Source organism: Orcinus orca, chromosome 11 (assembly GCF_937001465.1).
Source record: "Orcinus orca chromosome 11, mOrcOrc1.1, whole genome shotgun sequence".
In the NCBI taxonomy this organism is placed as follows: Eukaryota; Metazoa; Chordata; class Mammalia; order Artiodactyla; family Delphinidae; genus Orcinus; species Orcinus orca.
In genome coordinates this window covers 41722384-41735273 of record NC_064569.1, presented here as the reverse complement: position 1 = coordinate 41735273, position 12890 = coordinate 41722384, and the positions used below count along the sequence as shown (strand labels likewise).

The following is a 12890-nucleotide window of genomic DNA, read 5'->3' as shown; positions in this document are numbered from 1 at the left end:
TGGGAGGAGGCAGGTCTTGTTCCCTTCCTGCTGGGCCCACCCCTCAGCTTAGTGGGGTGTTTTCCGTGGAGGGTTGGTTATCCAGAGTTGGGATGCCCTTGTCTACTGCCTGCCCCAGACCCAGAAAGTAGGCTGAGAGGGTCCAAATGGGAAGATGATCCAGGCAGAAAGTCCCCAGAGAGGTCATCCCACCTGGCCCTTGTCTAGGCAGGGGTCTCCTGTAACTCACGCTAAGGAGATTTCCTTGGGAGGGAAGATAGTCTGGCCACAAGTGGTTGGGCACAAAACTGACTACAGACTCCGCCTCCCGGGCCTGCTGGGAGGCCCTGAGGAGGGGTGAATGAGCATCCTTTACAGGAGGAGGTTCTGTGGGGACTTGTACCTCCCCCATTCTCGTAGGGTCCTAGGTCTAGAGCTCCAGGGGCTATGAGAGGGTGAAAGAGATGGGCAGGCTGTGTTCCCCTGAATAAACATTGGGGGTTTATTCTCAGTCCCACCCAGACTTTCCCCCCGGAAGCCCAGGCTTGGGCACCCTTCCTCGTGAGAACCATATTCTTCTTCCCACCAGCTCTCCTTTGATGGGGCTTTGGCAGTTCGCCCCTCCCCCTCAGGGAGCCCATTTCACAGCTCTGACCTTTGGTCCAAAGGTGGGGGGGACAAGCTGTCACCCCAACTCTTTCTCCCACCCTAGCCGCCTTTCCTGTTCCTTGCCACCCTTACAGCTCCTGCAGTCTCTGTACCACCTCCCACTACTAGCTGGAAGGAAGTTCGTGGGGGACATTTCAGGTGCCAAGGTGCTAAGGGCCTGTGCTGGCTTAGGAGTGCTAAAAGGAAAGCTGCTCTGTTTTCCCCCTTTTCCCCCCTTGGTCCCTGGCCTTCCACTCCTTGGAGCTGGCTGATTGCAGGGCTTTGGTGCCTCAGAAGCAGTGGGTGCAGGGTCTTGGCTCTGAAAGGCCCTTGCGGGGAGCAGGGAGTGAGCAGGTCCTCTCAGGTGTGTATATGTGTATGGGGGGGGTGGAGGGCATTGGGGAGGTGGGGTTGGGATCCCAGCCTTCCCTTCAAGAGGCAGGCAGCTCTGGGGGTTGGGGGAAGAGCTCACTGACCAGGACCCAGGGCCCCCACTGCCTCCTCTCCTGGCCTTGGGGAGCTTTGCACAAGGAGACAGCCTCCAGTCTATAGCACCTACCTCATGGGCACTGAGGCGGGTGGGGAAGGGCAGGTCCAGCTCTGGCAGTGTTTGGGGGGGCATACCAAAGAATCCAGGGGCAGGGATGGGGGGAGGGCAAGCTGGCCCTCTCCTTCCTCTGCCCAGATTGGGGTTGGGGTCCTCTCCTCCAGCTGTAACCATTTCTACCTCATTTTGATGCGTGTTGTACATGGACGTATTTATCTCCTGTTTGACGATGCTCTGCAGTTTGGTCTGTCTACCTCAGAAAAGACTGTATTTTAAAAGGAAGTATTACACAGTATTAAAACGATGATACGTGGTTTCCAGAGGATTTCTTGGGGGCAGCAGGATGTGGGGAGCCCTCTGGGGAATGCTTGGGCTTCCAGGTCTGCTGGAGCCATGGGTGTGGCTCTGTGGGTGTTTCTTTTCCTTCAGCAAAACATGACTGTGGGACTCCTGTTAACTCACTGGCACGGCAAGGGCCCGCCATGTGCTGGGCAGTGAGGCCACCAGATGAAAAGCCTGCAATTCTGAGCTCTTAGAGGCTCAGAATTGGGGCTGACTTATATCCCCAGAGCTCTGAATCCTGAGGGATAAAGAAGGGCTCATATGTTTGTTGAATGAGTGAATGAATGAATAGATGTATGCATGGAGGAAAGGGGGGCTGAAGAGGAAGTTTCACTCAGAACCTGGAGAGCAGCCCTTGCTGGCCAGAGCTAGGATCGTACTTGTATTCCATCCTTGGACGGAAGGAAAGTGGACAGAGGGCAGGGTGTGGACACAGTGTGTTCCAGTCTTTCAGGTCACATGGGATCCTTTGTCTGCCACCATCTGTCTGTCAATCCCCAAACTCTGACAGCTCATCATAAACTGGGACACAGAAAACTAGGAAGGAACATCTTGCTGAAAAAGCTATATGGAGATGCCCATGAGAGGTTTTGACCCACAACTTCCTGAGGTCTTGAATGCGCTGAGCAAAATTACTGAAAATGCACCAGAGCGCAAGGGACGTAGGCCCCCTGGCGTCCTCGGGCTCAGCCTAAGGGCGTACCCAGGACTTGTAGGAGGCAAAGCAAGCCCAAGGCCAGACCTTGCAAAGCAGTTCCCCCTCCAAGAGAAACAGCTGGTGCACCTGGACATGGGGGCTCTAGGGCATTGCCCCAGGGCTCACCGACCCCAACCCTCTTGGCCCTTGGAGGTCCCGACACCCCCTCGCACTCTAGTTGGTTTATGACACACCTACTCTGTGCAGACACCACGTAGTACTGAGGATACAGAAATGGTTAAGCACAGCCACCATTCTGGAGAGCCCACAGTACAGAGTGGGAAAAGCTCAAGAATGGATCATTTGAAAATACAACTGGATAAAGCTGCTTGAGGAGGGACCGTGTCAAAATTTTTATGTTCTCACATCTGGCACAGTATTTGGTACGCATAGAAGACACTGAGTATATGTTGACTAAATCCTCGAATTAGTTACTTTCCAGATAAGTGTCCCGATGGAGGATGCGTAGGCTATCTCAGGAATGCCCAGAAAAGATTCTGACTCGTGGTGGTAGTGGTAGTGATGGGTCAGAAAAACTTCCTGGACAGGATTGGGTGGGTACAGCCTGACAAAGCTATGGAGGCTGGAAACTGTACCATACCTGTGACTTGTTACAAGAGCATAAAGTGAGGGCAGGAGTGGGGAGAAGTGGGTGGAATCATGGAACTGCACCGCTGCACTAGGAGGACCTTCCATGCCCTGTGAGGAGCTGAGGCTCCACGATGAAGCCTGCGTGTGTGGGGCCGGGAGGGGGTTAGTGGCTGGTGGACAGGGACTGATTTGCAAGTTAAGAGTTTACCCACGGATTCAACAAATCTTTACTGAACACTATTATGCACTAGTTGCTATGGGGACAATAGATGGACCTTACACTCTAATGCCGGAGACAGACAGTAAACAGGCAGAGCGGCAGCGTGCTGTGGGAGTACATAGGAGGGGTGCCTAATGGAGAGACAGGCAAAAGGGTGTGTGGGGGCAGGGAGGGCATCCCAGAAGGGACCTGTCAGCTGGGGAGTGACTGAGGCAGAGCAGAGTGCAGTCCAAGCTTGCTTGGGGAAGGGAAGCCAGTTCCGTCCCTGAGGGTGGGGGACTTGAGGAGGAGGGTTTGGATGCACCCGTGGGAGGACGGGAAATGGTAGAGTCTATACACGTTTTGTATTTAGCAGGTAATAAGAGAATGTGGGACTTGATTGCATGTCGGAAGTAAAGGAGAGCAAGGGGTCTAGGGCTTCTGGTGGAGTGTGAGGGGCGGTAAATGGGTTAGAAGAGATGTGGGAGACTTGCTAAGTTTGAGACATTAGTGGGACAGCCCGGAGGTCTCGGGCAGGCATTTCAGTTTAAGGGCCCGGGATCCTTGCCTCCTGGGGGACTGAGTCCCCCCCCAATCCCTGGGTATTGGGAAACTCTCACTCCAATCCCCAGGTTTTGTGAGACCCTCCCCGCTTAATGCCTAGTTTCTGGATGTTAGCAGATCCTCCTCCGACAAGTTGCCTGTGTCGGAGGGCCCCCCTTCCCGTCCCTGGGTGTCCCCCTCCTCCCGCCCCCAGTCCCCGGATGTAGGAACCTCATCCCTGCCACCATCCGTGGGTGTTGGCGCCCCTCCCCCATCCGCGGGCATTCGAAGCTCCTCCCCCCACAATCCGTGGATTGTGGTCACCGCCCGGCGATGGCTGCGCGGGCTCCGGCTGGGGCCCTGGCCCTGGCGCTCTGGGGCTGGGCGCTGGCTCCGGCGGGGGCCGTGGACGCCATGGGCCCTCACGCGGCCGTCCGCCTGGCAGAGCTGCTGACTCCGGAGGAGTGCGGCCACTTCCAGTCGCTCCTGAAGGCGCCGGAGCCGGACGTCGAGGCCGAGCTGGCCAGGCTTTCGGAGGACCGGCTGGCACGGCCCAAGCCGGTGCCCACGTTGGCGGCGGCGGGGCGCCGGCGGCGGCGCGAGGCGGCGGGGGAGCCGGCCGGCCGGGCGGCCGAGCCCGCGTACGTGTCCGACGGCTGCCGGGAGGGACTGGCGGCCTGGCTGGCTGCCGAGGCCCCGTCCTTGTCGTGGGACCGCGTGGCCCGGGCCCTGCGGCGCAGCGGCCGCCCGGACGTGGCCCGGGAGCTGGGCAAGAGCCTCCACCAGCAGGCGACGCTGCAGCTGCGCAAGTTCGGGCGGAGCTACCTACCCCCAGCCGGCGCCCCCGCTGCCCCCATCCCGGCCCCGGCCCTGCGCCCCCGCCGCTCCTCGGCCCGCGAGCCCAACTGGGACGAGCTGGAGCTGATCGTGGAGCGACTGCCCCAGGCTCCGTACGAGCGGAGCCCCACGGGCTGGGCCGGGCCGCTGGCGCTTGGCTTCCTCACCGGCCTCGGTGGGGCGCTGGGCGCCGGGGCGCTGCTCATCCTGCTCACGCCGTGGATCACGGGCGGCGATGGCGACGGGGCGCGGCCCCACAGCCTCTGGCCGCCTGCCCCTCCCCTGCTGCGGCCCTCCGGGGTGCCCGGCTGCGGGGAAGAGGAGCCACTATTGACTGCAGAGCCCCTCGCATCCCCAGGGGCCTGGGCTGCAGGTGGGCCAGATACCCCGTCGCCTCTGTGTCCCCGGCTGTGAAATGGGAGCACAATCCTGGTGGCGTGCTGCCTTTGACATATTATAAAAGTTACGAAATACGTAAAAGTGGGAGCGATCGGTTTGTTGGTTGGAAATGACTGGCGTAGCCAGAGGGGCAGCCAGTGGAAGAGGAGGGCTCGGGTGCCAGTCTACCGGGGAGGGCAGACCCTCCCAATTGCTGTCAGCTTTAGTTCCTTCTTTGTCTCGCACTTATTCTTCCACTAAGAGCTACCATTTATTGAGTACTAACTAACTGTGTGTCAGGCCCTAGGCTAAGCAGTTACATACATTATTTGATATAATCCTCAAAACCCAAGATTATAAGGTATTATCTCAATTACACATAAGGAAACTGGCCACAACTAGTTAGTGGCATAGTCAGGCGTTTGCATCCAGAGCTGCCCGAGTCAAAAGTTTGAGCTCCAGAGGGAATGATCCGTGAGCAGTAAGGGAGCTGGAGAAACGGGATGGGGACTGGAACAAGGTGCAGAATTTCTGTTTATTCCGAGGCCCTGCTGGAGTGGGCTGGGGGCGGCACAGCTAGAGGTGTGCCCACTTCCAGGGCCTGCTGCCTCCAAGCTGCTCTCTCCAGTCAGGCAAGGCCTCCTGAAGCTCCACCTGGAGCCTCAAATTTTTCCCACCCACCTGAGTGTCTGGGGCACCGCCCGCCCATCAGAGGAGCTGAGCCTGGGCGAGCCCTCACACAGATCCTACTCAGACTGTGCCCCTGCCAGAGGAAGGGGAGAGGACAGCTGTGGGGTCCTGCTGGGTGGGAGTGCTTGACTCCCCCGCTACCCTGGGCTGAGGGGCTCCGGTGTGAGAGTAATGACAGAATGACAGGCCAGTCCAAGAAGAGAGTTGAAAACAAGATTGACGTAACCCTTTATTGCAAATTCTAAAGTAAAAAGATGTACAGTACAAAGTAAAATTGAAATTTCAGACTATAAACTTCCGATCCTCTTATACATTCTCATTTCTCAAGCATTTCTGCCATTTCCGCATAAACGGAACAGGGAACAAGTCGAGGGGGTGAGGGAAGGAGATACAGCAAGGGAACAAAATTAAGTATCTGGAATAATCACAAACCCCAGAAGCAAGTGAAAGGAAAGACATTTTCTCGACCTGCTGTCCTGGTGATGAGAAGCGGGGGTGGTTGGAGCAGTGCAGTTTAAAATGGCTCTCAGAATAGCAGCATTTATGGTACCATTTCATCCTCCATAAGTCCAAATAATACTTTGCCCTTCCCTAGTGCCTTTGCCTCTGTATCTCAAAAACACTTTACAAAACATTTAGTTAAAGCCTCACAACACCCCTGTGAGGTAGGTCAGTATTATTATCCCCATTTTACAGATGGGGAAACTGAGGCACAGAGAGGTTAAGTGACTTGCCCAAGGCCACACAGCGAGTCAGTGGTCGAGCTGGGGATGGAACACAGGAGTTCTGTCCCTTTTCTGGAACCACTGGACCACGCTCCCCTTTACCTATATACATTCTTCACACACACACACACCACACGTGCACACCCGCCCACCCCACCCCACTTAGCCTCTATGTACAGCAAACAGCAGTGGGGGGCAGGGGTAGGGGTGCCTCAGGAGTGTTTTGACGGAGGAAATCTTGGTGCTCTTGGAAGGGGAATCCAAGAAAGCACAATGCTGAGCCACAGCACAGACTGTGCAAACCTCGGGCCCCTCCCAACCCAGACTTCTTCTTCTCTCCTGACGTCCCCCTGGCTGGCTAGTTGCAGCCGATTCTTTAGGGGGTGGGGGTACCTGAAAATGAACGAAGCTTTTTGCAAAACTTTGGGCAACATCTGAGAAAATAAAGAGGCATCGTCACAGAAGATGCCCAAGACTCAAGTCACAAAGTCATAACCCATATGGCGATCTCACCTCCACAGCAGGCCTGGAGGCGGGGCGGTGGGGGGGGGGGGGATGGAGACTGACCTACCAGCCATCTCTCTCCAGAGTGGAGCTACTGGAGCGGACTAGAGTGGGCACTTCAGAACCCTCCTGAGTGTTCCTGGACTGGGAGACACGGCCTAGAGAGGGATGTCCCCAAAGCTGGGCAGGGTGAGGGAAGGGGAGGGCGCCCCCCTTCCCTGCCGAATGCGAATGAGAGCAGCCCTAGTCCGCTGGTTTGTCCCTGGGGCTGATGGAGGGCAAGGCCCAGCATTAGCTAGCAGAGGGGAGGCGCTGGGCATCGTGCTCGCCCGAGCTTTGGGGCGTTGGGATGGTTTTTTTCCTTAAAAAACGTGAAAAAGGCAGAAGGAAGGCCAGCCCAGCTGGGCTGGCTGACAGCCTCTCTGGGGGCTCTGCTGGGGGGACCGATGAGGAAGGGGTTTCATGGGCCTTGAAGCACTGGCCCCGTAGTGGGAGGAATGCCACATGCAATGGGTGACTGGGGATCTGGGTGGGGGGACGGACAGGACCTTGCTTTTCTCTCCAATCCCTACTTTTTAGCCAGAACTTTGCAGGAAACCCTCTGATTTCTCTCCCTTCCATTCCCCCTCCTTTCCCCAAATGTGCTGAAGTCCCAATTCCCAGACCCCTCCCAGGAATCAAAAATTGGGAGAGTCAAGCAACAAATGCACACCAAGACAGGCTTCCCTTGTACAGTAAAAAGGGTCATTTTTATTTTGTTTCCTTTTGGCTTATAGTAGTGATGTACTTTTTATCACGTCTCGTTTAGAGCAGTGCTGGCCTCCATGCGTTCACTAATACACTAGTCTTCACTATTGGTCTTTTACAAGCTTACATTGGTTGCGGCGAAAAAGAAAAGAACTCTGGGCACTGTCGTTCCAGGGGCTTTGACTGGGAGTTTCTGTTAATCTCTCCTCAGTCAACTTCTGATGCCAAGAGTGGCTCATTCGGAGAGGGATGGGAGCAGGTCCGCTGACTTGGGAAGTTTATCCTGCGCTCGCCCTCTGCTTTAAATTACGGAGTCTCCTCATCCTAAGCAATGTGGAGGTTAAGGAAAGAAGAGGGGAAAGTGTTTTTCACACACAAACCAGCAACCGTGTCAGCTGCTGCTCAGTGGCTTTGGCTCTGCGTTTTAAATTAACAGCATCACACGTCTTTTTGCTTTTTGTCCTTTTTTAAAGGTGGATTGTGGAGTATAAATACTGCACCAAGGACCTGGCTACAAAAAATAAATATTTATATTGTATTTATATATCTATATATATATATGTGCAGTGATACTGTGGCTGCCGCTGCTTTTTGATTGGCTTCGTTAATATTTGGCAAAGCGTTGCCACTTACCCACTCGGTGAAGACGTACAAGAACGTCATCACTGACTCTTTGAGTTCAATGCCTGTTAACTGCGGGTGTAAACTGCTGGTGATGGTGTCACTTACTACCAAAGAAGTGTGGAGCAGGGCGGGAGAGGGCGAGAGTGCGTGAGCGAGTGGGTGGGTAGAGGGGCGATGGGTGAGGGGAAAGAAGGTGGGAAAAGTTAAAAAAAAAAAAAAAAGTGAAACTTCAAATAGAGTGGAGGTGGCTTCTTCCCTATGAAGCTGGCCGATGGGTGTCAGATACCAAGGCCCGTGTGTGTCACTGAGGAGATAACCCGCTGGGTGGGGACCAGGGTCTGGGGGAGGAAAAGGGTCAGAGCTCAGAAAAATCTCATTAATATGCTCTAGTAGCTTAATGACATCACTAGCATGAGCACTTAGAGGACGGAGCGGGATCTTATAGTTCTGTTGCCCATCTCAAGACCTAAGAACAAGAACGATTATGAAGTTTAGCCAAATCTTGCATAGAAGTGGTTAGAATTTATTGCACATTGGAACAAAAATATATATATTTTTTGTTGTTTTGGAAAAGACCATTAGCAATAAAAAATTTTTTGTCTGTCTGTCTGGTTTGGGGATGTACATTGGCTGACAGCATCTAAGTTCTAAGAAGAAAGAAAAGTATAAAAAATAAAAATAAACATGACAATGGCATAAGCCAGAAGCCATTTCCTATTTAATAAGTTAATAATTTGTATTTACAAAAAGGCATGCCAATAAAATAAAATGATATATTACAGTATTTATAAGTCTCTTAAAAAGAATAACCACACGTCAGCTCGTTTTGTGCTGTTTACGATGTAGCCTGTACACGTTACTATACATCCATCCTAGCAGTTAGCAGGGTCACCGAGAAAAACGCCTTCCCAACCTGGTATCAGGCGTAGTACAAAAAGTACTACGGATGGTGCCGCAGAAGCAGGCTTATGAAAGCTGGACAGAGTTTCTAATGGTCCGACAAGATAGAAAGCTCTGCTTACTGACTTGCTGTGGTTTGTTCTACGCAAAACTAGTCAGGTGGACTGTGAAATGACATCCAAAGTGCTTCTACTGCAAGGCAGATTGGTGTGTCTGATTGTGGGTTTTCTCCCTCCATTCTATGGTTCAGGAAGAATTTATTTTGATTTGGTTTGCATGCTGAAGTCTCTCCTCACTCTTTGTATCGACTTCCTGACACATTCAACTGCAGCATCTTAGCTCTGAAATCGAGTCATCAGATGAGAAACCCCTGGACTAAAAACTGTCTTCCCTGAAGCGGGAGACAGACGGAAGCTATGACACTCCCCCGCAAAGCCACCCTCCAATGACAATGGGCAGGTCCCTAAGCAGATGGCAAAACTGGCCGAAAGAATGTGCTGGGGGAAGCTGGAACTTTCTAAGAATTCATATTAAGTCGCTTTCTCGTGAGAACCAATGCAGTAAAGAAACCAAGTGGGCTGGGTTCAGAGGCGGCCCCATCTCTACTGAGGTCCCACCAGTGACTATTCTAATAATAAATGAAAGAAAGCACAGCTGTAGCTCCAGTGCTGTGGCCCTCACCCACCTCTGTGGGTAAAGGAAGCCCTGCTTGGTGGAAAAATGTGACGGAGGCAAGAGGAACCGTGCAGTGTGTCAGCTTGTGACAACCCCTCTGTAGAAGAGAGGCCTGTTCAGAATATCTGAACCCCTCTCCACATGGACCCAAGCCCAGAGAAAGCCACGATGCAGAAGGACGTGATACTGATGAAGTGAGCACCCCTTTACCCCCAACGAAAGGTGGTTTTAAGTTCCCCCAAATGACCCTCTAGAGATACCATGCTACTTTGAATAGCACTTTTATCTCTACCCCCAAAAAAGTCAGTTCTCCAGTATGAAGGCTAAACAATCATCATAAATATTGCAAGATAGAAATGAAAAAAATTTTTTTGATTTTTGTTTTTAGCCCTAGGATTTGGTTTTACAGTGACGTTAATACAAGCCATTTGAGATCAAAATCTCCCCATGTATGGGACACAGAGAGCAGCATTAAATAGTTCATCTTTCAAAATGTGCAACAATGGCTGTATGTTAGAGATGTCTGTTAAACATATACACACAACGGATCCATCTGCTTGTTGGACTGGGTTTGTTTTTTGTTGGTGGTGGTAGTCAATTGGTTGGTTATGTTTCCCTACCCGGAAGGTGTACGAAAGACTTCTAAGAATTCAGAAAGAATTGCAGCGGGTATGGAACGCTTACCATTTTTTTCCTCCAAATACAGTGAACGGTGCAGGGCTGGGTCCTGTCCAAAGGCTGACCCAGTGCAGGGGACAGGATTAGTAGTGTCCTGTGGTGTATGGTTCTCATGCATGACTTCTGATCACGGCATGCCATCATGCAAATCATTTCTACGCATTGAACGAGCACGATGTTTGGAATTGGCCTGAGCAAGTCCTCCTCAGCCTGAAGAAACCTGATTGTTTTCCCCCACCCATCTCCAAACCACGTGAAGCCCATGTGGAGAAGATGCGGCTTATGTCAAAGAAACTGACAATTAAATGACATGGGCTAAATGTGAGTGTGTGTGTTTTTTTCTTTTTGCTGCTTAGCCTAACGTAAGAATGCAAATAGAGTTTGCATGAACAAACAAACTTTTAAATTGATGCTTTCTGCTTCTGAGAATCAACAGAATGAAAAAATAAAATCCATTTGGCTGCAACGGAAATACACTGGTCCCGGCAGCCTCGCCTCTGTTTTTGTATCCTGTTAGTTTTGTCCTAAGTTGCATTGACTGATGTGGAACATGCAGTAACCACCTGCCCAAGCATTAGAAAAATCTGTGAGTCCAGGGAGCAGGGTCCTTTGCCCTTGGCAGGTCACTGCTCAAGATGCAACCGTGTTACATGGTAAGCAGACTACGTTTGGTATAGATCTTCGGGTTAAAGTGTCTCCACAGCTGTTCTGCATTGATAATATTCAGGAAGTTTGTAAACAATCTTTCACTTGCGAGTTTTAAATCTGTACAGTGTTTAGTTTTTGCTTCCCTCTAACACTTGGATTCTCTGACCTCTTTTTGTCTTCTGGCTCTTTCCCTTCTTCCTTCCTCTGCCCGTTGCTGTTTCTCCTTCTCGGGTTTAGTTACACTGTCATAGGATGGGAGGGAGGCTGTAGACGGGGTGCTCTCTTTCTTCTCCCGGTGGGCGCCTCCATTCTCCAGCTTATTGGAAGTTGTCTTTTTGCAAACGAAGCCCCGCCTTGCTAAATGTCCCCGGTAGGCGCGCTGCAGGACCACGGCTGACACCTCTTCCTGCTTGCGCCGCAGCGTGGTCGTGATTGGCTCGTAAGACATTTTGGAAGGATTGGATGCCACAAACCTCTCCTCCATCTGCTGCCGGAGGATGTCCAACTCTCCGCTATCTCCCAGGACCCGCTTGGTGAAGGCAAAAAGGATGTCCAAGCAGTGGATGCGATCCCCGCTGACCATTGGCAGGTCCATGGCGATGAGCTCTATGGTGTTGGGCTTGGGCACCCGGAGAGGATGCTCCAGGGCATCTGCAAAGTCTGCCAGCTTACTGTACTCGATGAACTGGGTGGCATCGGGGTCGAACTTCTCCCAGATCTCATAGAAGGTCTCAAAGTCATCCTCACTCAGAGGGTCTGCGCTTTCCTCCGTGGCTACGCTGAAGTTCTCCAAGATGATGGCAATGTACATGTTCACCACGATCAGGAAGGAGATGATGATGTAGCTCACAAAGAAGAAGATGCCCACCGAGGGGTTCCCGCAGTCTCCTTTAAAGCCACTCCCTGGGTGTTCCTTATCCAGACTGCAGTCGGGGGGGCGGTTCAGGATGGGCAGCAGCAGGCCATCCCAGCCAGCCGAGGTTGTGATCTGAAATAGGCAGATCATGCTGTTGCCAAACGTCTCAAAGTTGAACATGTCATCAATGCCAGCCTCGTGCTTTACATACGCAAAATTGGACATCCCAAAGATGGAGAAGATGAACATGACCAGGAAGAGCAGAAGGCCGATGTTGAACAGAGCAGGCAAGGACATCATTAAGGCAAAGAGCAGGGTACGAATCCCTTTGGCGCCTTTGATCAGACGCAGGATGCGCCCAATACGGGCCAATCGGATGACTCGGAATAGGGTTGGGGAAACAAAGTATTTCTCAATTATATCAGCCAGGAACATTCCTAAGAAGAGGAACAGAAGACGTGTTACTGAGCCCGGAGATGCCCTTTCTCTTTACGTATGTCGCCTGGCACTGTGGAACCCTTAACTTCAAAGGACTTTACAGAATGAGTGCCTTACTATTCAATCTGAACCCTCACAATAAAAAATTTTCTCAAAAGAAAAATCCCATGTCTCAAACATACAGAGAAGCCGAGAAAACAAGAAAATGGACACCTAGGTACCTGACACCCAGATACAAAATTTCCTTCCACTCATCACCCCCAGAAGACCCACTATCCTGCAGATGACATGTCTCACCCCAGTGTCTTCATAATTTTGCTATGTACGAACCCATAAATAATACATAGGTAGCAGCCTACTCTGTTTAAGGAATTATACCGTATCTCTCTTTCTAGATCTCTAACTTGCTTTTGAGACGTTAACATTATGTTTGTGAGATTGATCTCTGCTGTTAAATTCGTTTTTTTTTTTTCAGATTTGTCCGTGCATAACTTTCTGAGGTGTTACGGATTCTTCTCCAAAATGCTATCAAATTACCACATCCACAAACAGTGAATGAGAAGTCCTGGCTCCGCCCCGTAACTTCACTGCCCAATGGCTGTGAAGCCTTAGTCCGCTAATGCCGCTAATTCTCAGGGCATCTT

General features: G+C 51.9%; 2 protein-coding genes across 6 annotated transcripts in view; one reads left to right on the top strand and one right to left on the bottom strand.

The window, feature by feature from the left end:
- Positions 1–3846: 3846 nt before the first annotated feature.
- On the top strand, positions 3847–4838 carry TMDD1 (transmembrane and death domain 1). The gene has a single exon (XM_049694136.1). It carries the CDS (start codon positions 3880–3882, stop codon positions 4795–4797), a length of 918 nt encoding a protein of 305 aa, XP_049550093.1. The 5' UTR covers positions 3847–3879; the 3' UTR covers positions 4798–4838.
- An 812-nt stretch (positions 4839–5650) lies between these two features.
- SCN8A (sodium voltage-gated channel alpha subunit 8) overlaps positions 5651–12890 on the bottom strand; it is a 177551-nt gene continuing 170311 nt past the window's right edge. For all 5 annotated transcript variants that reach the window (XM_049694090.1, XM_049694089.1, XM_049694093.1 and 2 more), the window contains one exon: positions 5651–12245. In XM_049694090.1, coding sequence (XP_049550047.1) covers positions 11098–12245 — 1148 coding nt within the window. In that variant the 3' untranslated portion in view covers positions 5651–11097. The remainder of the gene's footprint in view (positions 12246–12890) is intronic.

Excerpts from the sequence above, each read along its gene's own strand:
- TMDD1 (XM_049694136.1), top strand. The coding sequence starts at position 3,880 with ATGGCTGCGCGGGCTCCGGCTGGGGCCCTGGCCCTGGCGCTCTGGGGC.